This window comes from Haliotis cracherodii, unplaced genomic scaffold, assembly GCF_022045235.1.
Source record: "Haliotis cracherodii isolate W230 unplaced genomic scaffold, xgHalCrac1.p SCAF_7, whole genome shotgun sequence".
Lineage (NCBI taxonomy): Eukaryota > Metazoa > Mollusca > Gastropoda > Lepetellida > Haliotidae > Haliotis > Haliotis cracherodii.
In genome coordinates, this window is record NW_027266330.1 from 61,336,456 (window position 1) to 61,361,143 (window position 24,688).

The window sequence follows — 24,688 nt, forward strand, 5'->3', positions numbered from 1 at the left end:
TGTAGCATGTATTTGCATGTGGGTGGATGTAGCACGTATCTGTATGTGGGTGGATGTAGCACGTATCTGTATGTGGGTGGATGTAGCACGTATCTGTATGTGGGTGGATGTAGCATGTATCTGCATGTTGGTGGATGTAGCATGTATCTGTATGTGGGTGGATGTAACACGTATCTGTATGTGGGTGGATGTAGCACGTATCTGTATGTGGGTGGATGTAGCACGTATCTGTATGTGGGTGGATGTAGCACGTATCTGTATGTGGGTGGATGTAGCACGTATCTGTATGTGGGTGGATGTAGCATGTATCTGTATGTGGGTGGATGTAGCATGTATCTGTATGTTGGTGGATGTAGCATGTATCTGTATGTGGGTGGATGTAGCATGTATCTGTATGTGGGTGGATGTAGCACGTATCTGTATGTGGGTTTTATGTAGCATGTATCTGTATGTGGGTGGATGTAGCATGTATCTGTATGTTGGTGGATGTAGCATGTATCTGTATGTGGGTGGATGTAGCACGTATCTGTATGTGGGTTTTATGTAGCATGTATCTGTAAGTGGGTGCATGTAGCATGTATCTGTATGTGGGTGGATGTAGCATGTATCTGTATGTGGGTGGATGTAGCATGTATCTGTATGTGGGTGGATGTAGCACGTATCTGTATGTGGGTGGGTGTAGCACGTATCTGTAAGTGGGTGGATGTAGCACGTATCTGTATGTGGGTGGATGTAGCACGTATCTGTATGTGGGTGTATGTAGCATGTATCTGTATGTGGGTGGATGTAGCACGTATCTGTATGTGGGTTTTATGTAGCATGTATCTGTAAGTGGGTGCATGTAGCATGTATCTGTATGTTGGTGGATGTAGCATGTATCTGTATGTGGGTGGATGTAGCATGTATCTGTATGTGGGTGGATGTAGCACGTATCTGTATGTGGGTGGATGTAGCACGTATCTGTATGTGGGTGGATGTAGCATGTATCTGTATGTGGGTGGATGTAGCATGTATTTGCATGTGGGTTGATGTAGCACGTATCTGTATGTGGGTGGATGTAGCACGTATCTGTATGTGGGTGGATGTAGCACGTATCTGTATGTGGGTGGATGTAGCATGTATCTGTATGTGGGTGGATGTAGCATGTATCTGTATGTGGGTGGATGTAGCATGTATCTGTATGTGGGTGGATGTATCATGTATCTGTATGTGGGTGGATGTATCATGTATCTGTATGTGGGTGGATGTAGCATGTATCTGTATGTGGGTGGATGTAGCATGTATCTGTATGTGGGTGGATGTAGCATGTATCTGTATGTGGGTGGATGTAGCATGTATCTGTATGTGGGTGGATGTATCATGTATCTGTATGTGGGTGGATGTAGCATGTATCTGTATGTGGGTGGATGTAGCATGTATCTGTATGTGGGTGGATGTAGCACGTATCTGTATGTGGGTGGATGTAGCACGTATCTGTATGTGGGTGGATGTAGCACGTATCTGTATGTGGGTGGATGTAGCATGTATCTGTATGTGGGTGGATGTAGCATGTATCTGTATGTGGGTGGATGTAGCATGTATCTGTATGTGGGTGGATGTATCATGTATCTGTATGTGGGTGGATGTATCATGTATCTGTATGTGGGTGGATGTAGCATGTATCTGTATGTGGGTGGATGTAGCATGTATCTGTATGTGGGTGGATGTAGCATGTATTTGCATGTGGGTGGATGAAGCATGTATCTGTATGTGGGTGGATGTAGCACGTATCTGTATGTGGGTGGATGTAGCATGTATCTGTATGTGGGTGGATGTAGCATGTATCTGTATGTGGGTGGATGTAGCATGTATCTGCATGTTGGTGGATGTAGCATGTATCTGTATGTGGGTGGATCTAGGTAACATGTAAAAGAGCAATCGTTAAACGAAAGAGGATTTGACACGTATCAAATACTTCTAGCTTACGTGATACAAATTTCCATCTGTTGGCATATTGTTTATATTTATAGGATAGTACTATACCTAAGTAAATGCCACTTTATAATGTCATTGTTCATCGTATTTAAAGCAGACACGTTGGTTAAAGTAGTCCTCTTCTCCCTATACTCTCAAAAGTCACATAAGTGTTCAGTCCGACTTGGCCCGGGCTGTCAAAATCAACTTTAAACTCACATATGTATCATCAAATGGATTCACGTCTATAAACTATTTTAATATCTACCAAAATACCACTTTATACTGTCTCAGATCGCAGTATTTAAAGAAAACAAGGTGCTCAAAGTGAAGCCCTTTTCCCTCTACCTTCTCAACATAGTCTTTATCAGAAGCGTTGGGCTTGTGTTGGGTCCGACTTGGCCCGGGCGGTCAAAATCAACTGAGATCTCACAGATCTATCATCAATGGATTCTTGTCTAAAAATTAGTATTATATCTACCTATATAACACTTTATACTGTCTCAGATCGCAGTATTTATAGAAAACAAGGGGCTCAAAGTGAAGCCCTTTTCCCTCTACATTCTCAACATAGTCTGTATCAGAAGTGTTTGGCTTGTGTTGGGTCCGACTTGGCCCGGGCTGTCAAAATCTACTTTAAACACACAGATGTATCTTCAAATGTATTTACATCTATAGATTGGTGTTATATCTACCTATACACCACTTTATAATGTCACAGTGTGTCGCATTTAAAGAAAAATTGGGCGTTAAAGTCAAGCACTTTTACTGTCTTTTCTTAAGAAAATCCAAGTCAGAAGTGTTTGGCCTGACTTTGCCCGCGCTGTCAAAATCAACTTTAAACACTCAGATGTCTCTTCAAATGTGTTTTGCGCGGAGGCTGTCAATTGGGACTGGAAATTGAAAACAACTCCTGGTTTTTATGAACAAATATACATTAAAGGGAGAGTCTTTATCATTCTCTGGAAATTAATGAAATGAAGAAAATATGGTTTTCGTATTAAGAATACATTTATTTAGCATCAAACAAGAATTTAATATTTTAGAGATGGTTGTAATTATAGGGTTAGGGTTTGTTTTACAGTCGTGATGTTTAAGATTATTAACCACCCGGGTCAAGTCGATCCGACAGGTAGAATGATACGCAGGATGCAAAAGGAGGTAGGCCCAAGTACCGTACTATTGGTAAAATGGCTCCCGGTCGGATCTATGTATTATCGATCTCATCTCATCACCAATTGCAAGTGATATGAGAGGTGAAATTGGAGGGAAATAGAAGGGACATAACTCGAGTCTGTAAATTCCAGCCTAGTATGGCAAGGGTGGAAACTGGACTTTTAAGGTCAGTTAACGTCCTTGCCTCATGAAAATGTAAAAAAGAACCTTTGGTGAATAAACGAATAAGATGGATATACCAACATAGTCCAATCTTAGAAATAAACATAATAATATAGTAATTCAGATTTCCTATCACCAGCATTCAAAGAGACGATAAAGTTTAAATTAAACTCTCTCTTCCAGGAAACTCTTCATATGCTAATGCAACCAAAGACACAGGAAACAACCTAAGGACGTAGAGGGTAGTTAAAAATGAAACCAAATTAGAACCTTACCCAAGTTACTGTAAAATAAGGAAATATCGAGTGCAGTTTTCTAAACTAAGATTAAGTAACCATAAATCAACTGCAGAAGTTGGAAGACATAAAAACCACCCCACCGATTGTGCTCTACGTGTTCAACCTACCGGCTGTGTGGGTCAAGCAATGGTGAAAACCTTGTTTGTTCATAGTAGTAACTTGATACATTGTATGGCTAGTGGGGCACGGGTGGCCAAGTCGTCTAAGGCGCCGCGATTCGCTGTGCAGAGTTGCGTCCCTTAGCCACGCCAGAAACCTATGATTGGGGGTTCGAACCCCGGTTCGGCCCGATTATGTTTCTAGGTTTGTCAGCACCATACCCGTGCTCGTGGGTTTCACCGAAGTGGTAAACGTCTGAAACCTGCATCACTTGGGGCTTTCCTCCCACATTAAGCTAACACGCCGTGATATAACTGGAATACTGGTAAAAGTGGCGTTAAACCCAACTCACTCACTCACTTGTATGGCTAGTTCTATAATGAGAGGAATTTGTGTAGGGTGGGAGGTGTCATACAAGTTACTGGATAACACTTTTACTGCTAAAAGATTACATTTGGCCAAGGACTATGATGACAACATTCCGGCAAAAGAAAATATTTATTCAGATCTTCATCTTTAATGTTGACAAGTAACATGTTGCGGTTCCTACATTATTTACAGCAAGTGTCGCAATATATTTCAGGCATAATAATAGCCTCGGAGTTTTCCCACTTTTATCAACTCGTGTTGATATATTTGATATCAAAAGACACTCGGGTGAGATTCTCTATTTACCACGGTTTTTAAGGTGAACAAGTGACGACTTGCCTGTGCATGTGTCTGTGACAGGTACCACCAGTGGAGTAAGATAGGCTTACCGTTTCGCGAACACCTGGTATGATCACTATTTGATAATGATTCACAAACAGATGCTTATGATAAAGTCACATTCGTACAATTTACTTTGCTTTTAGCAGATATTTCTTATGATTGTGGAAATGTTTTGGTCTGTTTTATCATTCAATAACGACAAATTGCGCGAAATATGTATACTGGCAGATGCAGAGTATTATTTGTATTGGAACCAGGAAATGTTTATTATATTGGTTGCATCCATGGTACAGCTGCAGTTCTGGTATTAACGCGTTAACTCAGATTGACCAAATCTTCTTCAGTACATGATGATTTCAATACAAAATGAAACACAGTTAAGTTTGTGAGTTTTATTCTCATAACCGTCCGCGGCAGCAGGTGGCGTAGGCTACGGCCCCCATCTCCCCGTACAGTTTCTCGGCTCCATTCACTGCCTCGCACTGTTCCGGGTTACCTGCAAGAACATTACCTTGGAGCGTCTGCACTACAAGTGAGTGGTACCACCAACAATTCTACACAGTCCTAAGTCTTCAGTTCAAAACGGGAGTATTTGTGACATAAATGTGAAAGATTATTAACATTCTTTGAAGTATATTTTGGCATTAAATTTATTTAATTTAATTAAATTTTAATTTTTTAATTTTATTTATTAAGGAACATTCAAATACATGTTCCAATATGTTTATTAATATATTTTTTGTGCGTCATCATAAAAGTGAATGTTTTTCGATAAACTGACGTATGTGCATTCAATGAAAGGTCATGGACCCATAATACAATTATCATACAAGTAATATAATGAAGTTAACAATCAACCCACATCATTATCAAACCTATATGTAACAAATGTTTCTCAGTTTCTAAACTTTATAGAAAGGTAACACTAATGTAGGGATTTTTGGAATAAAACGCTTTGTTGGAGGAGGTTTCGAAGGTTTTAAAGTTCACTGAAATGTAGTGCAATGCTATGTACCTCTTATATAGGCCCCACTCAGTTTAGCATCCTCTGAGTAGGCTGAGCATCCCAAGAGGTGCCAGCCAGAGTCACATGACACAGACGTTGCATCCCCCAGCTTGTGACCCGAGGGAGGGGAGACCTTTACGCGACACGTGAGATAAGGGGCCGAGCAACACACTGCCGAGGACTGCAACCCTGCAGTGTAGTATGTGGAAAAGATTGGAGGGATCAGTTCTTTCCAATTTAGAATTTGTACATCTATGTAAACCATTTTTTTAATTAGTTAAATATTACGTTTATGTGGCTTACGACCAGACTGGGTCAGCTTATTTATAATTGCTATTTATTATATTACAATGTCGACATTCTTACCTCCTTTGTTTTCAAAATTCTGAGCAATACAGGAGTGTGCTGATGGGAAGGCTCCATCAGATAACCGGAAGAAGGTGTGCGCACCACAACCTGATATGGAAGAGGTACAGACACTTTAAAGTGCTCTTGAGGTGACTCCAAATGAGAACGATGAATTGCAAAATAACTCGAAATCCAGAAAAGTGTATGAAACATCAATACGGTACTTGACCATGAATACCCTGTACCCAACAAAATCTGAATTTTGTTTATTTTAAGACCCATGACGGATGAAGTTCTTTAAGAAACTATCATGTAATTTTGTATAGAAATGTGTACATGACACGTAGGGGGGGACAAACCATGGAAGGAACAGCGCAAGCACGGTCTGCACGTGCTACACAGTGACCGTGTTCATTCAATGACAAGATGCGCTACTCAGCAGATGTTAAACAGTTGATGTTGAATGTGTATGATTTCTTTAGAAGTGAAGCAGAAAGAGCAAAGCCTTTTCATGCAATTAATAAATTCTTGAAACGAGCTTCAAAAGCTCTTGGTATGTCCTCTCAGAAACTGAAAAATGAAGTCAGACGTGCAATTGTTAAACAGCACTCAGAAAATAAGTACCTGTCCCTAAGAATTTTGAAGAAACACCTTGAAACTGACCACGATTTACGTGTTACAAAGTACTATGGCAGCTGTTGCATACATTTGGTTACAAATACAAAAAGATAACTGGAGAAAATAGGGCTGTGTTGTGTGAACGGTCTGACATTGTTCGTCTCCGAAATCATTACCTTCGTACCATCAAGCAGAAACGTGAAGAAGGATATGAGCCCGTCTTCTTAGATGAGACATGGGTAAATGCGTCACACAGAGCCAGCAGTCAGTGGGTACCCAGTGGTGACTGTAAGGAGTCTGGTAGAAAGTTACCAATGGGAAAGGGTGAAAGACTCATAGTTCTCCATGCTGGTTCTGCTAGTCAGGGTTTTCTCCCAGACTGTGACCTCGTCTTTAGAGCCAAGGCCAAAGACAAAAGGGACTACCACACAGAAATGAACGGCAATGTATTTCTTGAGTGGGTGAAAGATAAATTAGTCCCTGCTTTGCTTACCAAGTCTCTCATTGTCATGGACAATGCACCGTATCATAGTGTGCAGGATCCAGAAAGCAAGACTCCAACCGCTAATAACCGTAAAGGTGACATGGTTACTTGGCTGCAACGGAGGAACATTACCTTTCCTTCTCGAGCGACGAAACCACAGCCCTATGATATCATCAAAACTATGAAACCTGACCACGTGTATAAAGTTGACAGTTACATCAAGGGTCAGGGTCACGCTGTCTTACGACTGCCACCTTATCACTGCGACCTGAATCCAATCGAGTTGGTATGGGGCATCGTCAAGGGTGACGTTGGACGATCGAACACAACGTTCAAATTACGAGACGTTGAACAACTCGGAAAGGAATCCCTTGGTCGGGTAACAGTAGAAACATGGAAGCGTTGACGAGCCAGCAACAGTCTAACCTATAATAGTGGCAGTCGGTTCAGACACCAGCAGTTCCAACGACGAGATCTATGGCATGAGCGAGTCAGATTGCGACTGAAATTATCATGAGACGGCCCCTCTAACACTCTGTCATTTCCCCTACCACAGAATGTGCAGTGCATGCATGCTTGCGCTGTGCCTTCCACGGTTTGTCCCCCCTTCGTGTCATGTACACAGTTCTATATGTCAAACGGACTGTAAATGTTGTTGATATTCCTGGCCATATTAAATCAGTTTGAGTCGGTGATTGTAGTCTGTATTCCTTATTAAAGTAAGATTCACACGTCAAAGATGACAACATACATCCTCTGGATTCTTGCTGTATGTACGACATTTGGGATTGTTTATGTAAACTCTAACACTAACACTTGAAACTTAGACACCGATAATTGGGGGTAACGACATTTATCACTCGAGACGCCACCCCAGTGTCCCGCATTGTGGCCACTGACGTAGCCTTTTGTTTAACAAAATGGTTCCCTACTGCGAATTGACTGCCGACTCCTTCTTCTGCCTGTGCCCCTTCTATTAAGACCATGAACTACTCCTGTCTGTTTGCATTTTGCTGCAGCCTCAGGATTTATTGGATTATAAGTGAATACTGAATCCGTGAATTTGAAGGATTAGAGTGGTAACGTCATTTTGTAGAGAATCGTAAGATTTCTACATATTCATGGGTGAAGTACTTACCAAAGTTACCAAAAACACCTATGTACTTCTATTTCACAGGATATTGAGACAAGCTTTTTCTTACCAGTGGCATACATGTTGTTCTGACACCTAGTCTCAATTCTCTGGCCGAGGACATCCAGTGAAGGGCCGGACGTCCGGTAGTCACACGTGAGACCCGTCAACATGCAACATCTTGCCACCGCCTGGAGAGCTGTGACAGAGATAAGCAACGTACCCTGAGAGACGACAAACAGTCATAGCCAACTGAAACGAGGATCGGGTGGGCAGGCTCAGCATTTGTATACATTTTTTTTTATCATACCTCCATGTCAGGATTGTGAGATCCGTTCGTACAGAAGATATAGTAGACAGAAAATCACTGGAATGAAATATCTTTTCTTCTCAAAATTCATCCCAGTGGACACAGGGTCACCAAAGATCGATCTCAATTACCTCCAATCTCATTAAAATCAGATCTTAGTTCTCGCTATCGCTCAAAAGGATCTGAGGACATACCATAACGGGTTCGGTCAGAACGACCTTTAATCCGACCAATCAAAAGGTCGCTTGCCAGAGTGACAGTTGGAATGTGTTTATTAATCATGCAACCTCGAAAACGTTAACACGGGGTATTCTGAACGAAAGTTACGGCACGTGCGACTGATTCCGTCTACCTCTCGCTACCGTGCTATATACAATTGAATCGAGGAGGTGTTGCACAGTACGTTGGAAGCACTGCCATACAATCTCAACCATATATTGGACGTTTGTTTAGTTTTGAAAATTTTAATCGAGAACTGTGTCAACATATTTTTCAAGAGTTAGCCTAAAATGGAAGTCGACAGGTTGAAACGAGTGCCGTAAAGTTCGAGAAAGCTGCTTTCTAATTGGCTGCTGTCGACTTCTTGTTAGTCATTTCGGTGGTCGGTCAAAATTCGCGAAAGGTCGTTCTGACGTGACCCATAATGGGATGTACTCAGATCTATATTTAGCGGGGGCGAGAACCTAGATCTGATTTAAATGAGATTGAATTACCTCAAGCTTTTCGCAAGAGTCGATTTGGCATTGAGTTAAAAGATAAAGTGATGTTCATAATAGCACACGTTTTAAACACTATTAAAGCATGTTTACTATGAAGAGGTATCAGAAATGTCTATACTTCCTCACGTCAGAATGATGAGCGATAATTTGCAGCTTGACTCACGTGCCGTAGGTGACCCTCCTTCATAGGCCCCACATGTGGCTCCAGTGTGGAAGAATATTTTCTCCCCATCAGTTTGATCACGATTGTCCTTAAATCAGAAATAGTTGCATGAACTCTCTGTTTAACCAACTCAGAGATGTGATACCTTAATAAGTTAACATTATGAGCAGGTGAATGAAGATGAATGCTAGAAGGGGAGTGGTATCAATACACTCATGCTTCAGCTATAACTTGGGGTTGTGCGAGGAATCAAACTCCGTGTAATCTGGCTGCTAATCTCACCTTCACCTTTCCTGAGCATCCTGTCAGGACGTACCCGGAAGGACATCCTACTTCAGCCATCTTGTCATTTGCGACTTCAGAAAACCCAGAGTACCTGGTTAAACATTTAAGCTGACTGGAAGAGCCAGAAGTCATGTGTCCAATTGTTTGTTCGTTGATGTGTGTCACAGGATGGAGTACTGAAAGATGGTTATCAAGCGGGGATGTCGCCGTGGGGATATTGATGATATCTGTGAAAGAACCAAATCTGACGTTACCTGAAAGCCTGGCCAGGTATCAAATAGGTTGTTCATTGTATCACAAATACATGCATTTGGCAAATACAAAAGTAAAGCAACAAAAAAAATAAAATAATTTCTTTAATTAATTTTTTAAAATTCAATAATATTCTGCTTTCTAAAATAAACTGCCTACTACATCACCAGGTTTGCCATGGTTATTGACCATACAGTGTTGAATTACATACAGTGTATATTATATGTATTATGACATTGATTCATAATAGTAGAATGTAACGGAACTCACGGTTGACGTTGGTGATCTGGATGCTAACTTGTTTGTCTTGTTTCCCGAGGGTAAAAGTCTGCTGCATCACTGGGTTGCCATGGTATTTGACGACCACCCTGTAGTCTCCATGGAAACCTCTGACGTTAAACTGTGTCCCTGATGACACCTTGTGCGTCAAATGCGTACTCCATTCTTTGTAGAGGAGGTCGATGTATCTCTTTCCTGCTGCGTTAATCTAAACCATGCATGTTTATTCTACATTCCACCAGGAAATTGGAAAATACTCGATTCTGACCACGCTAATGCTGCTTTCAAAATTCAAATTTACACGGTTAAATCTACAGGTTACCTACCACCGCCATATTAAAAGCATGTACTCAGTATGTTTAATCTCTTAATTATATAATCCAGGTTCAACATCAAAGAAATAGCAGTCAAAACAAATTCAGTTGTGTAATAAAACTTACATGGAACTGGGGTCCATCAACAAGAGCTGCATCCGGGCCTCTCCAGTGATGTTCATCCCAGAATCCCCAGAGTATGATGCCCTCCACATCCGGGTGACTGAACATAATGCGCAATGCCGTGTCGTACCAGTCAGCTCGGATATTTTCGTCACCGGCCGCAAGGTCCATCTCGGTGACCCACAGAGGTAGGCCAGTTGTGGCCAACATGTCCAGACGTCTCTGAAATATAGCTCAGAAATATGTACCAAACTTGTTGAAGTGGTGAAATCAAAATGAAGCACAAGCGTAAATAACTTAACAATTAAATGAATCAATATGTATGTCATCCACCTAAACAAATATATACTACCATCCATGACTGACGGAACTCTAGTCATATGAAAAACTCGGGTGTTGTTTCTATCGGAAAGTATATAATTATCGCTGCCATTAAATATAACACCACTTTCTGTCTCGGGGATTGTGAGTCAACAGGAGGAAAACAAACTCTGATAACTTGCTAATATTTTCTAACATGTGTGTCTTTATTTATTTGCTTGTTGTTTAACCCCGCACTATATGGTGGCTATATGCCGGCGGTCTGGAAATACTTGAGTCTTGGTCAGACAAGCCAGTGACTGACATCATGAGAAGCGTGCCTGACACCCGATCACATACTCGCCTCTTATGAGCAGCATAAGTGGCTGCAGACCAATTCTAACCTGTATCTTGTGCTTACTGTATTAGTTGAAGACATGTTAAATAAGAACAAATGGTGTAATTCGATTGTTTGTTCAACTAGGCTGGTAGGATAATTGTTGACGTTGGTGAAGACATGGCGGAGGTGGCTGAATTCAGTTTGTAGCTGTTGTGGCGTGGAACAGATGTTGACAGCATGTCGGGCTAAGGTGGCGATAATTCCTCTCTTGATTTGTAGTGGATGGTTAGAGGAATTGTGCAGATACTGATCAGTATGGGTTAGTTTATGGTAGACACTGGTGTGAAGTCTTTCTGTACATCTAGGAATGGTAGTTGTCTGTCAGCTTCTTCTTCCATAGTGAACTGCATCCTTGGGTGTTGGGCATTCAGGTGGTTGAGGAGGGTCTTGGGGTCATGGTCAGGTGATGTAAGGAGGGTGGTTTCTTCTAGGTCCGTCATGTAGATTTCTGTGATGATAGGAGACAGCAGGGATCCCATGGGAAGGCCATGTGTCTGTTGGTAGATCTTGTCTTGTTTGTGGACCTTGATTGTGGCCCTGGCATAGGGTGGCTTGGGGTGAGGGTCAGTCATCTTCTTGTGGAGGGTTGGGCCATGTCATTCTTTTCTAGGAGCTCTTTCAGCAGGGTTTTATGCTCTCTCTGGAGTCGGGTGGTGGGGTCTTTCTTCAGCTCTTGGTATGTTGTCTGGTCATCTAGGATGTTGCTGGTGATGGCATTGAAGTCACTGGTGTCCATGATGACAGTTGCTCTGCCTTTATCTGCTGGGGCTATGGTGATGGATGGGCCAACTTTCAAAGTTTTAAGAGTTTTCCTTTCAGCAATGTTTAAGTTATCTTTTTGTGGTTTGTTGTTTTCTAAAATGTTTTCGATCCGATGCCTCAAATAGTCAACTTTGCCCCCTGGGACTAGTTCTTGAAGCCCTTTCTCAACATTGGCTATGAATATGTCATGGTTTGGTCGAGAGGTGGTTGAAAACCTCAATCCTTTGGAAAGAACTGCAGTTTATCCATGTTTTAGAGTTCTGCTGCTGAGGTTGATAACGGTCTTCTTGGGGTACTCTTCAGTAGATCGTGGTTTCCTGGGGTTGTTGGATGGTTTCAGTTTTTGGAGTTTGGCAATCTGTGTTGTCTTGGTTGCTGCATCTAGTTTGTGGTTGGCTTCGGTCTGGATGCTTCTAAGGGTAGAGTAGGTGTCGGCGTGTAGGAGATTCTGGATATGCTCTTGTTGTTTGGTGATACTGTGAAGAGTCAGAGTCTTGGTCTTGCGGTGATGTCGGATTCTCTCTCTTTGACGAGTAGTTCAGATGCTTTGTGTAGGATGTTGCGGGCTGCCACAGAGTTGACTTGGCTCCTTAGTCTGAGGCCATTCGGGATGAGCTGGTGGTCCCTGCATCTCATGAGGAAGGTAAGATGGTTGGAGGACCGGATGTACTTCTTATCTAGGTTGCTGAGTTTGTTGATAGCTGAGATTGCCACTTCACCGTGTAGACGACGTATAACTTCTTTCATTGGCATTTAGAAGTTGGTGTGATGAAGTAAGACGAGTTCTATGGATGAGCAACTTCCTTATTACAATTAGTGTGACGTTTCTTCCAATTACCCTAATCATCTCTCTGTGTCCATCAATCAATTTACTGTATAAACGTTGATGTTAATAAGTATATATACCTATGTCGTTTAGCACTATTCATCACTTGCTTGATAAAGGTGTTAGGATCTACACCGAAACGTCGCACTAATTGTAATAAAGAAGTTGTTCTTCCATAGAACTCGTCTTACTTCAATATATTTCATTTCCACATGCATACCGAAAGTGATGATGTTAGTTGCTGTTTTATTGATAAGTATTGATTCAGAAACACTGTATGAAGTGAAGCGACTGACTGGCCTGCTTACCTGGACATGCGTTGAAGGTCCATGTAGTGTGCAAGTGTCTGTAAGTTATTCTTGATTTTCTTATTACCTTGATAAGTGTTGGATCAGGGGCCTCGTACGCAGTGAAGTGGCTCTCGACACCCAGTCCATATAGACCGACATTGGCCGATTTGAACTCCTTAGCCTCGTCCATGTATGCCTGATGAGATAATTATCACCGGAACAGTTGTACCTCACAGAACCCTATACAATATCACTATTTTCCAGACTGATTAAATAATAAGTTTATAACTCTGGAAAACCAATGACCCAACAACCACTATGCTAGAGACAAAGTGTTTCAACTTAAATAAGGTTTTCAAAACACAGTTAATATTGTAACGATCATGAAAATTACCCGTCTCGAATAACCCCGGTTTTTGTATTCACCGTTGTCAATGTGCCTGTCGCCACAACACGGCCGTGATTGAGGAAGAGTTTGACACTGGGATCTGCCTGGTGCACCTTGGCGAAGATCTTGTGAGTGAAGAATCTGTCTCCGGTGCGTTCCTCGAACAAGTGCCCGGTAAGAAGCTCGTTGTTGACATCCCAATGTTGCAACCTTTTTTTTATTAACAAGGTAAAGGAGATTTGATTTGTTTATGCGCAGAAAAAATTAAGGCTTCTAAGTAGGAATTTTGTTTTGAAGCTTACCACTTTTACTCACTAATTTGTGACTTACTTCCCCTTGGTGTCCTTGACGATGTACTGTATCCTTTCATCCACTGCCTGCTTCACCTGGTCAGGACTCAGATCCTGCACCCACGCTGGTGTTCGACGAGGTTGACCCCAGAATATGTTGTGACCCCGTATAGATATTCTAATATCAAGGCAAAATAAACCAAATTAAGATAGGAAAGATGTGACCCAAGTGCAATATCAGGACTTTTAAAGCATATCGACAGGGTTTGGAATGTATTGTGAATTTAGAACAGGTGCATGGAATAGCTAAATAAATGGAAAGACAACCAAACCATTCATATACTCAATTGAACTCAATCGTTATGATGAAACAAACATGCATGGCCCCATTAAATAGGTATCAATCGCATTTATCATCAATCATGTACAGACAAAGGCATTAATGATTCCTCAATGGAACTTTTCACAAACTTCTGCTCGGGACGCTTCATCATACGAACTGGTAATTGGCAGCTGAAATGTGTCATATGATATGTAGATTCATGTTGTTTGTCAACACTTAACTCAATTAAGAAAATATCTTCTAATACATGTTATCGATGCATGAAACATGCATCCCAAGATGCCTAGCCTAACAGAAATACATGTACATGTAAATAATATTGCTCACACCATTACCACGAGTGTCATTTAATTATTTACCCCCTGTGATCACGCCGAATAGACCTACCCATGCTGGTGAAGTAGATTCAGTGCTTTTGTAACGTTCCCGTAGTCAGGGTCGTGCTAGAAATACAGAAGTGCAGAATGTTCTCACTTGGCCCTGATTATGATCCTTGGGTGGCTGTACAATGCCAAAAGTGGCAAACGTCTAAAATGTACTGGGGTATTACTGTTATGGGTGCACACCCTCAAGCAATCACCCCCTGTCTCCGTGGCATGTGCTGAACTTGGAGTTATTATCCTCAACGCCATTGGCACTAATTGCACTCCTTGCATTGTCTTGGTTCAAGGCCGTGACGGAAGTGCTGCGTCTTTTATGAAGGGTTGTGAGAGTTACGATAGTCACAGATGTAGGATCGTTCTGTCATACAGGTCCATGTTTTTATAAAGTCGCACGACTGCCGTTAGTCTCTTAAAGATATGCACTTGATTTAGATTAAAAGTACATAAGATTAAGTCTGGTCCACACTTTACTTTTCATAGAACAATTGAATATAACAAGTGAAAGGACAATATACATTCAACAACAAGAATAGAGAAATACAGACTTGACTTGAGGTTATCGAAGGTCTGGCGCCGCACCCATCAATATTTCAGCTGTATAATGATGAGGAAGAGAATGTATGGATGTCAACTTCTTTATTATGAGGAACACAACATATATGCTTACTCCTTCATCGTGTGAATGAATGATATGAGGCAGAGGGCGTATATATATGTACATGTAAGAACAACAAAAGTAATGAGATAAGAAAAGGTGGAAACTTAACAAGGGAGACCAACAGATAATTGGCATTGATAGGCGATGAGCAATAGACAATAGAAGCCAACACTTTACAGTAATTAGCGCTGATAGTTATGGACAACTGGAATTACCTAGCAGTGATAATTTAGTCCTGGCTTCCGGTTGTCCATAACTATCAGCGCACATTAAATAATATTCTATACGACTATACAAAACTATCGGACCAAGGGCAACAGGTGGAGCTGTGTTGGATCCCCTCTCACATAGATATTCATCGAAATGAAAACGCAGACACACTGGCGAAGCTAGCTCTAGACAAAGCAGAGATACAGCCTATTCCCTAAACTAGAGATAAAAAGCTAAAATCAAAGCCTCCATAGCCCAAAGATGGCAAACCCAGTCGGACGCAAGTAAGATCGGCAGATGGCTATACAAAATTTAACCGATCCACCAAAAGCCATACTCATACTCAAATGAAAGGACAGTTAAAATTGCAATCTCACGCCTCAGACTCGGTCACAAAAAGCACTATGAAAAGGTATGCCCATCTTGTAATCAACCTGAATCCATTGCTTACTTGTTATTGGAATGTCAAGACCAAACCCCAGCCCGGACTTGGTTAAAACAAGAATTGCTGTTAGATCCGCTATCTATCGTAGATCTCTTAATGTCAAACTAACACTATTTATGAGTGATGGACAGCTATTCGAACTTATATAAACAGAGCAGCCCAAGATAAAAATGAACACTTAGTGATATCAATATACGAAAATAGAAATCATATCAATTCAAAAACAGAAATTCTGTGAATACGAAACTCGCAATAGATATGTGTACCCTACTCACACACATGAGTCACAAAGAGGGAAAGGTCAGCAAAAATTGCTAAGGCAGAAGGCGACCTCTTAACAACGTAAAGCAACAACAACATGTTGTTCATTCACTTGATGAAGGAGTAAGCATATACTCCGAAACGTTGTGTTCCTCATGATAAAGAGTGAGTGAGTGAGTTGGGTTTAACGCCGCTTTTAACAGTATTCCAGTTATATCGCGGCGTTCATGATAAAGAAGTTGACATCCATAAATTCTCCTCCTTTTGTGTATCACTTCAAAATGCCTTTCAAAGACTTGACTAATGATGACCTGTAAACAATCAAGTCTGGACGAGACAAACCAGTGATTGATAATAGGAGCAACGATCCAAGTCTACCGGGTACAATGGCACAATCAACCGAGGTATTCAGTCTGGCCAGCCTTTTAATTCAACTCTTCCGATAGACATAGTTTGATGGGCATCTATTCTAACCTGGAATCCCCACATAGTTTCTGAAGTAAGGACGTGGTTGGAAGGTTTACCCGTGGTGGAAGATTCCGAAACCAGTAGTAGTCGTTCACGGTGGCCCAGTTGAACATGTAGTAGAACAAGTCGTCGTAGTGCGGGTATGTAAACATCTCATGAGATGCCGTCTGGGATCCGAATGGGAAGCTGTGTTTCACCAAGTCCACCTTTGTATGAGAGTATATAAATGTTCTTGCACAAGTTTATATGTGGTTCTGAACACTCAATTGTGGACACAACTATCGGGTAAAAGAAAGTATTAGCTTGAAATAGGAAATGACCAAAAAATTAAAAACAATATCAAAACGTTAACGCACTGACAACAGTCGCAGAAACACTGCAAACACAAGGTCCAAACTACAACTATGATACCCGTATCGATATATTTACTTTTGTCTACCCGAAGCGATTTTTTTTATCATCCAAAACTAGTTTCCAAAGGAGATATTCAGTTTATCTCACTCGGGTGGATAGCATCACAATGCTTTGCAAGCCATTGCGACGTCACAACCAAATGATATCCCTTATCTTTCTGCTGGTTAGGTGTACACTCAATGCACTGGTTATTATTGTTTACAAACTGAAAAACAAGTTATAAAGCCTAGGAGTTATGACTTTTTGTCGACTCGTGTTGATATATTTGATACAACAAAACCCACTTACGTGAGATTCTCTATGTGCACCCCTATTCCCCTATGGGTATAGCGTCATGTCAATTTACCTGAATGTCAAGGTCAGCGTTGGATACATGTGGCGGAGCATGGACGCTGTAACAGACATGTCCGAAATGGCGTCATTGAAATGCTGTTGAATTGTTTTACGCTGAACGAAATACCAAACGTTTTGGGTATGTGAGTCTGGTTTTACGCAAAGTATAGCAATAATGTTCCAATACAAACAGAAATTGGGTTCTTGAATTGTACCTTCGCCTTCGGTGTGACGAAGCAGCGCATTAACCATATGATGTCATACAGGTATCTATTTTTTATTCTTTGAGAGAGTGTGTGATTGAGTGATTGATTGAGTGAGTGAGTGAGTGAGTGAGTGGAGGGAAGCCATCTGACCAGGCCCCGCCCTTGCACCAGCTCTGTGTACAACATAATAACATACATGTTAGTGAGTGAGTGAGTGAGTGAGTGAGTGAGTGAGTGAGTGAGTGAGTGAGTTGGGTTTAACGTCGCTTTTAACAGTATTCCACTTATATCCTGACGTGTCAGCTTAATGTGGGAGGAAAGCCCGAAGTGATGCAGGTCTTAGACGTTTACCACTTCTGTGAAACCCACGAGCACAGGTATGGTCCTGAAAAAACTAGAAACATAATCGGGGCAAACCGGGTTTCGAACCCACAATCATAGGTTTCTGGCGTACCAAAGGGACGCAACTCTGCACAGCGAATTGCGGCGCCTTAGACGACTGGGCCACCCGTGTCCCTGTTATTCTTTGAACCCTTGTGTGGATTCCGGGTTAGAATTGGTGAGAGACGAACAAATGGTTCGAGTGCACAGGCTCTGTGACTTGTTTGATTGCGTGTCATCGTTCACCTTCGGCGTGGATCATTTCTCACAATATCAGTCACTGGATTATCTGGTCCAGGGCTGATTATTTACAGTCTGTCGTCATGGAGCTGGAAAATTGCTGAACAGAACTGTACCTGCCATTATCACTATCTGATAGCGTTTCATGAAAACAAGTTCATGACAGTCGGTGACGTGCAATAGTTTTCTTATAAGTAGGGAAAGAGGTGTGTGCACGTGCAGGATTGGGATCTGAGGAGACACATGTGTAATTGGGATCTGAACACATGTGATGAGGAGACACGTGTGTGATTTGGATCTGAACTCACGTGATGAGGAGACACATGTGTGTTTGGGATCTGAACCCACGTGATGAGGAGACACGTGTGTGTTTGGGATCTGAACTCATGTGATGAGGAGACACATGTGTGATTTGGATCTGAACTGACGTGATGAGGAGATACGTGTGTGTTTGGGATCTGAACTCATGTGATGAGGAGACACATGTGTGATTTGGATCTGAACTGACGTGATGAGGAGACACATGTGTGATTGAGATCTGAACTCACGTGATGAAGAGACACGTGTGTAATTGGGATCTGAACTCGTGTGATGAGGAGATACGTGTGTGTTTGGGAACTGAACTCACGTGATGAGGAGACACGCGTGTGATTAGGATCACATGTGATGAGGAGATACGTGTGTGATTGGGATCTGAACACATGTGATGAAGAGACACATGTGTGTTTGGGATCTGAACCCACGTGATGAGGAGACACGTGTGTGTTTGGGATCTGAACTCATGTGATGAGGAGACACGTGTGTGATTTGGATCTGAACTCACGTGATGAGGAGACACATGTGTGTTTGGGATCTGAACCCACGTGATGAGGAGACACGTGTGTGTTTGGGATCTGAACTCATGTGATGAGGAGACACATGTGTGATTTGGATCTGAACTGACGTGATGAGGAGATACGTGTGTGTTTGGGATCTGAACTCATGTGATGAGGAGACACATGTGTGTTTGGGATCTGAACCCACGTGATGAGGAGACACGTGTGTGTTTGGGATCTGAACTCATGTGATGAGGAGACACGTGTGTGATTTGGATCTGAACTCACGTGATGAGGAGACACATGTGTGTTTGGGATCTGAACCCACGTGATGAAGAGACACGTGTGTAATTGGGATCTGAACTCGTGTGATGAGGAGATACGTGTGTGTTTGGGAACTGAACTCACGTGATGAGGAGACACGCGTGTGATTAGGATCACATGTGATGAGGAGATACGTGTGTGATTAGGATCTGAACACATGTGATGAGGAGATACGTGTGTGTTTGGGATCTGAACACATGTGATGAAGAGACACATGTGTGTTTGGGATCTGAACCCACGTGATGAGGAGACACGTGTGTGTTTGGGATCTGAACTCATGTGATGAGGAGACACGTGTGTGATTTGGATCTGAACTCACGTGATGAGGAGACACATGTGTGTTTGGGATCTGAACCCACGTGATGAGGAGACACGTGTGTGTTTGGGATCTGAACTCATGTGATGAGGAGACACATGTGTGATTTGGATCTGAACTGACGTGATGAGGAGATACGTGTGTGTTTGGGATCTGAACTCATGTGATGAGGAGACACATGTGTGATTTGGATCTGAACTGACGTGATGAGGAGACACATGTGTGATTGAGATCTGAACTCACGTGATGAAGAGACACGTGTGTAATTGGGATCTGAACTCGTGTGATGAGGAGATACGTGTGTGTTTGGGAACTGAACTCACGTGATGAGGAGACACGCGTGTGATTAGGATCTGAACACATGTGATGAAGAGACACGTGTGTGTTTGGGATCTGAACACATGTGATGAAGAGACACGTGTGTGTTTGGGATCTAAACACACGTGATGAGGAGACACTTGTGTGTTTGGGATCTGAACACATGTGATGAGGAGATACGTGTGTGATTAGGATCTGAACACATGTGATGAGGAGATACGTGTGTGTTTGGGATCTGAACACATGTGATGAAGAGACACGTGTGTGTTTGGGATCTAAACACACGTGATGAGGAGACACGTGTGTGTTTGGGATCTGAACTCACGTGATGAGGAGACACGTGTGTGTTTGGGATCTGAACACATGTGATGAGGAGGCACGTGTGTGTGTTTGGGATCTGAACTCATATGATGAAGAGACACGTGTGTGTTTGGGATCTGAACACTCATGTGATCAAGAGCCACGTGAACATATAGAACAAATATCGAGAAATAAGGAGTTTCATTGAACCTCATTAAACATACTTTTTAAAATTTAGAAAACAGTACTGTTGAATATTTAAGTTTTATAAGAGTATAACAGTAATTCATTTCACTACTCGGCAATACTGTAGAAGGATTTGAAGTACAGTTCATCCTTTACTTCGAACAATTAAATACAAATGACCATGTGCAAAACTATCAGACAAACAGGATTCTATACCTAAAGTTTATGTTGTTCTTCCTGAGCTGATCAATCCTCTTGTCGGCCTCAGACTTCCAGTTCTTGTCCTCGGGTATTTCCGTCAGTGACATGTCATCCACTCGGTAATTGACGGTTCTGTCTGGCCCGGACACTCTCAGTTCTACGGTCTTGTGATCTGAACCAGGAATATCGGCATCAAGTACATACCAATGGATCTGAGTACTGTATACTACACAAAATAAATAAAGGATAATCTTAATTAACAAAAGGTGTAGGCGTCCGACTGTGGCAGTGCGTTGCTTCGGCTTCGTACTGAACTGGAGACTTAACAGGCTCTATGTTACTATCACCCTTATAACACACAGTCAACGTAAATCTTACAATTCGTGACAATATAACAGTTGCATTAAGCGTGTTACGCTTTTGTCTGGGCCCCATGGGGCTTCAGGATTAGAACAGCCCCCCAGCAACCTGTACATGTCCTAAGAGATGACCAAAATCGATGTCTTTGTTAGTGAGAGTGAATATGGTTTTACGCCGCTTTAAGCAATATTCCAGAAATATCACGGCGGGGGACACCAGAAATGGGCTTCACACATTGTACCCATGTCGGGAATCGAACCCGGGTCTTCGGCGTGACGAGCGAACGCTTTAACCACTAGGCTACCCGACTGCCCCATGTCTTTGTTAAAAGCGTGTCATCGTACCTCGACGGTATGGGTCGTTGTTCACAATATCAATCACTTTATTGTCTGGCCCGGACTCGATTATTGACATATAAATGGAATATTGCTGAGCTTGGCTCTAACCAACCAACCAATCAACAAACAAACAAACCTGTCTCCTGGAACATGAAGAAGCCGGAGATTGAGGTCCAGCCCTTTTGGCTGTACATGCCATTGTTCTCCACCACGTCCACGTAGCTGTGGGAACCTGGGATAAACAGAGTCCTACAAAGTTTGCTTTAATGCCATAAACAAACATAATTTCAGTTCTATCACGACAATAACAGCGTAATAATCGGGCGAAGCCATGAGTGATGCAGGTCATACACATTCACCACTCCATGAAAGCCACAAGGGTACTATGATGAAAAATCAAGGATCATACAGGCGAATGTTGGCTTCCAACCCAAAATCAGCGGATCCTGGCACGGCCAAGGGGAGTAACGTAGCACCAAGATCAGTGTCGTCCTCTGGCCATTACTATGTTCTATCCCAAGAGACAATTGTCATCCCAAGCAAATATGTACAGCAGGGTAGATGTGGGGGATCTGTGAAAACTGCATTGGCTATCATCCGGTGTCATTGCTTCGACATTGGTGCAACGTCAATATATGTTTAGAATGTACCAGTCTATTACCTCGAGTACATTATATATTCAGGTAAGGTATAGTACTGCCATTTTACTCCGTGGACATCTCTTGTTTTTTCATGCAATGAAGACTTCGTTTGTTGACAGAAAAGACGACTTTACAACACTGATCTATGTGAAGAAATTTGGTTATTTTAAGTTACCATCATGAAGCACAATGTCCATAACAATGGTGAACCTCTGGAAGATCTTTCCAGTCACATCGTTCAGCTGTTTGACACGGGCCTGGACGAAGTAACGGGTGTTGACTTGGAGGGAAGCCATCTGTCCAGGGCCCGCCCTTGCCCCAGCTCTGTGTTCAACAATTATAACATACATGTGAGTGAGTGAGTGAGTGAGTGAGTGAGTGAGTGAGTGAGTGAGTGAGTGAGTGAGTGAGTGAGTGAGGTTGGCGTAACGCCGCTCTGAACAATATTTCTGTTTCTGCGTGTCAGCTTAGTGTGGGAAGACAGTGACGTAGATATTTATCACTTTGAGGAAATTCACGAACACGGGAACGGTGCTGACAACCTGGACAGTGACGGCGGCGGCTGTCACATAATCAGAGGGAATTTTGGATTCGAACTCACTGTCATTGTTTCCACTAGAGCCTAGTGGGTGCAACTGATATAAAGCGAAATCGGTGACCTGGTGAACTAGGCCACGATGCCTTCCCTCCCTCCCTATGCAGTTCCAGAGGACAACAGTCGATGGCTGTTTTGTATTTTTAAAAGGTACATATATGATAGCACCTAAAATAATTCAAGGTTCAATACGTTATCACTATTATCGCTGACTAACAGACACACATTTTCCAACTATACCTCAGCCAATCGCGCAGGGAATAGCGAAACGTACCGATTATGCCAGGGTCAGAGGTGGACCCAGCATGATGATCAGCGTTGCCCTTACCGTGATGAGATTTCCACCGAGTGCTTTCCCTCCACATGACCAGCATTGCCCTTACCGTGATGAGATTTCCACCGAGTGCTTTCCCTCTACATGATCAGTGTTGCCCTTACCGTGATGAGATTTCCACCGAGTGCTTTCCCTCCACATGATAAGCGTTGCCCTTACCGTGATGAGATTTCCACCGAGTGCTTTCCCTCCACATGATCAGCGTTGCCCTTACCGTGATGATATTTCCACCGAGTGCTTTCCCCCCACATGATCAGCGTTGCCCTTACCGTGATGAGATTTCCACCGAGTGCTTTCCCTCCACATGACCAGCGTTGCCCTTACCGTGATGAGATTTCCACCGAGTGCTTTCCCTCCACATGATCAGTGTTGCCCTTACCGTGATGAGATTTCCACCGAGTGCTTTCCCTCCACATGATCAGCGTTGCCCTTACCGTGATGAGATTTCCACCTAGTGCTTTCCCTCCACATGATCAGCGTTGCCCTTACCGTGATGAGATTTCCACCGAGTGCTTTCCCTCCACATGATCAGCGTTGCCCTTACCGTGATGAGATTTCCACCGAGTGCTTTCCCTCCACATGACCAGCGTGGCCCTTACCGTGATGAGATTTCCACCGAGTGCTCTCCCTCCACATGATCAGTGGACGAACGCATCTGACATCCCCTGGCTGTCCAACTAGAGTTGATGTCGGGATTCTCGAAACCAGGGTCTTTGAACATTTCCGCCGCACACCCCACCAGAAGCAGGCAATAGGATAGTCCGAGCACTGCCGGCAAAACACGTTCCGACATCGTGTGTGTCTTCAGGTGAACGTTACATCACCATCTACACTCTATATATTACCTGCCTGGACTGTGATCGAAACATCTGCATACTGATAAGATAAATGTTTTTGATTTGAAGTTTACATAACGATAAACAGCTGTGTGACCGACGAAATTTGACGTTAACACATAATAATGTTGTTTTTTTAATTTCAAGTTTACATAACGATAAACAGCTGTATGACCGACGAAATTTGACGTCAACACATAATAATGTTTTTTTAAATTTCAAGTTTACATAACGATAAAAAGCGGGATGAACGACGCAATTTGACGTCCATGCGTTTTTCACGAGACCGTGTTCTTTAAATGACGTAAACACTGACGGACTACTTCCACTCTCCACCTGCATTCTTTGAAGGTTCATAATCCAACACAAAGTGAAAGTCAATTCTTAATTATAACCTAAATAGTGCATACTCAATGAAATTTCTTCAGAAGATATCGTAGGACTATATCCAGGAACAATATGGATTAGTGTTTCCATGACAATAGCCTCAGCAGATTAATCATTGGCAAATGCATAGTTACATAAGTGAGTGAGTATGGTTTTAAGCCACTTTTTAGCAATATTCTAGCTAACATCACAGTGGACAGCAGAAATGGGCTTTACGTAATATACCCATGGGAGGAGACGAACCCGGGCCTTCGGCGTGATGAGTCTACGCTTTAACCACTTAGCTACACAACCCCTCCCCCCAACCCCCCCCCCCCCACCCCCAATCCAAGTTTCTTGTGTTTTTGAGCAAAGTTTCATTATGTGACGTCCTGTGACCTTGTACCTATATGGAGTGTTTTGAGTGGGTTGTCAATCACTGACATCAGGCTTTGAAACAAAATATGCTCAAGCTGTTTATTTGCCCCGCAATAATTCCCTCGAAAAATATTTGAAGGTTTACTCTCTACACCAACTCCATCAGTAAACCACTCAATCTTTACACACAACCCATATCTACTCCTTGCCCCGTCTCCGCGTATCTCCATCTCTCCACAACTCCTTATATACATCTCCATCTCTCCACAACTCCTTATATACATCTCCATCTCTCCACAACTCCTTATATACATCTCCATCTCTCCACAACTCCTTATATACATCTCCA

At 42.5% G+C, this 24,688-nt stretch overlaps 1 protein-coding gene across 1 annotated transcript; it reads right to left on the bottom strand.

The window, feature by feature from the left end:
* Positions 1 to 4,777: 4,777 nt before the first annotated feature.
* On the bottom strand, positions 4,778 to 23,593 carry LOC139447888 (uncharacterized). Its single transcript, XM_071229367.1, has 18 exons — positions 23,359 to 23,593; positions 22,006 to 22,154; positions 21,326 to 21,421; positions 20,507 to 20,663; positions 17,218 to 17,263; positions 16,514 to 16,663; positions 14,420 to 14,475; positions 13,730 to 13,867; positions 13,438 to 13,609; positions 13,097 to 13,207; positions 10,437 to 10,655; positions 9,988 to 10,204; positions 9,463 to 9,692; positions 9,181 to 9,268; positions 8,059 to 8,187; positions 5,773 to 5,862; positions 5,416 to 5,595; positions 4,778 to 4,896 (listed from the first exon to the last, which is right to left on the bottom strand). The coding sequence occupies exons 1-18, from the start codon at positions 23,550 to 23,552 to the stop codon at positions 4,799 to 4,801; spliced, it is 2,520 nt and encodes an 839-aa protein (XP_071085468.1). The 5' UTR covers positions 23,553 to 23,593; the 3' UTR covers positions 4,778 to 4,798.
* Positions 23,594 to 24,688: the final 1,095 nt, after the last annotated feature.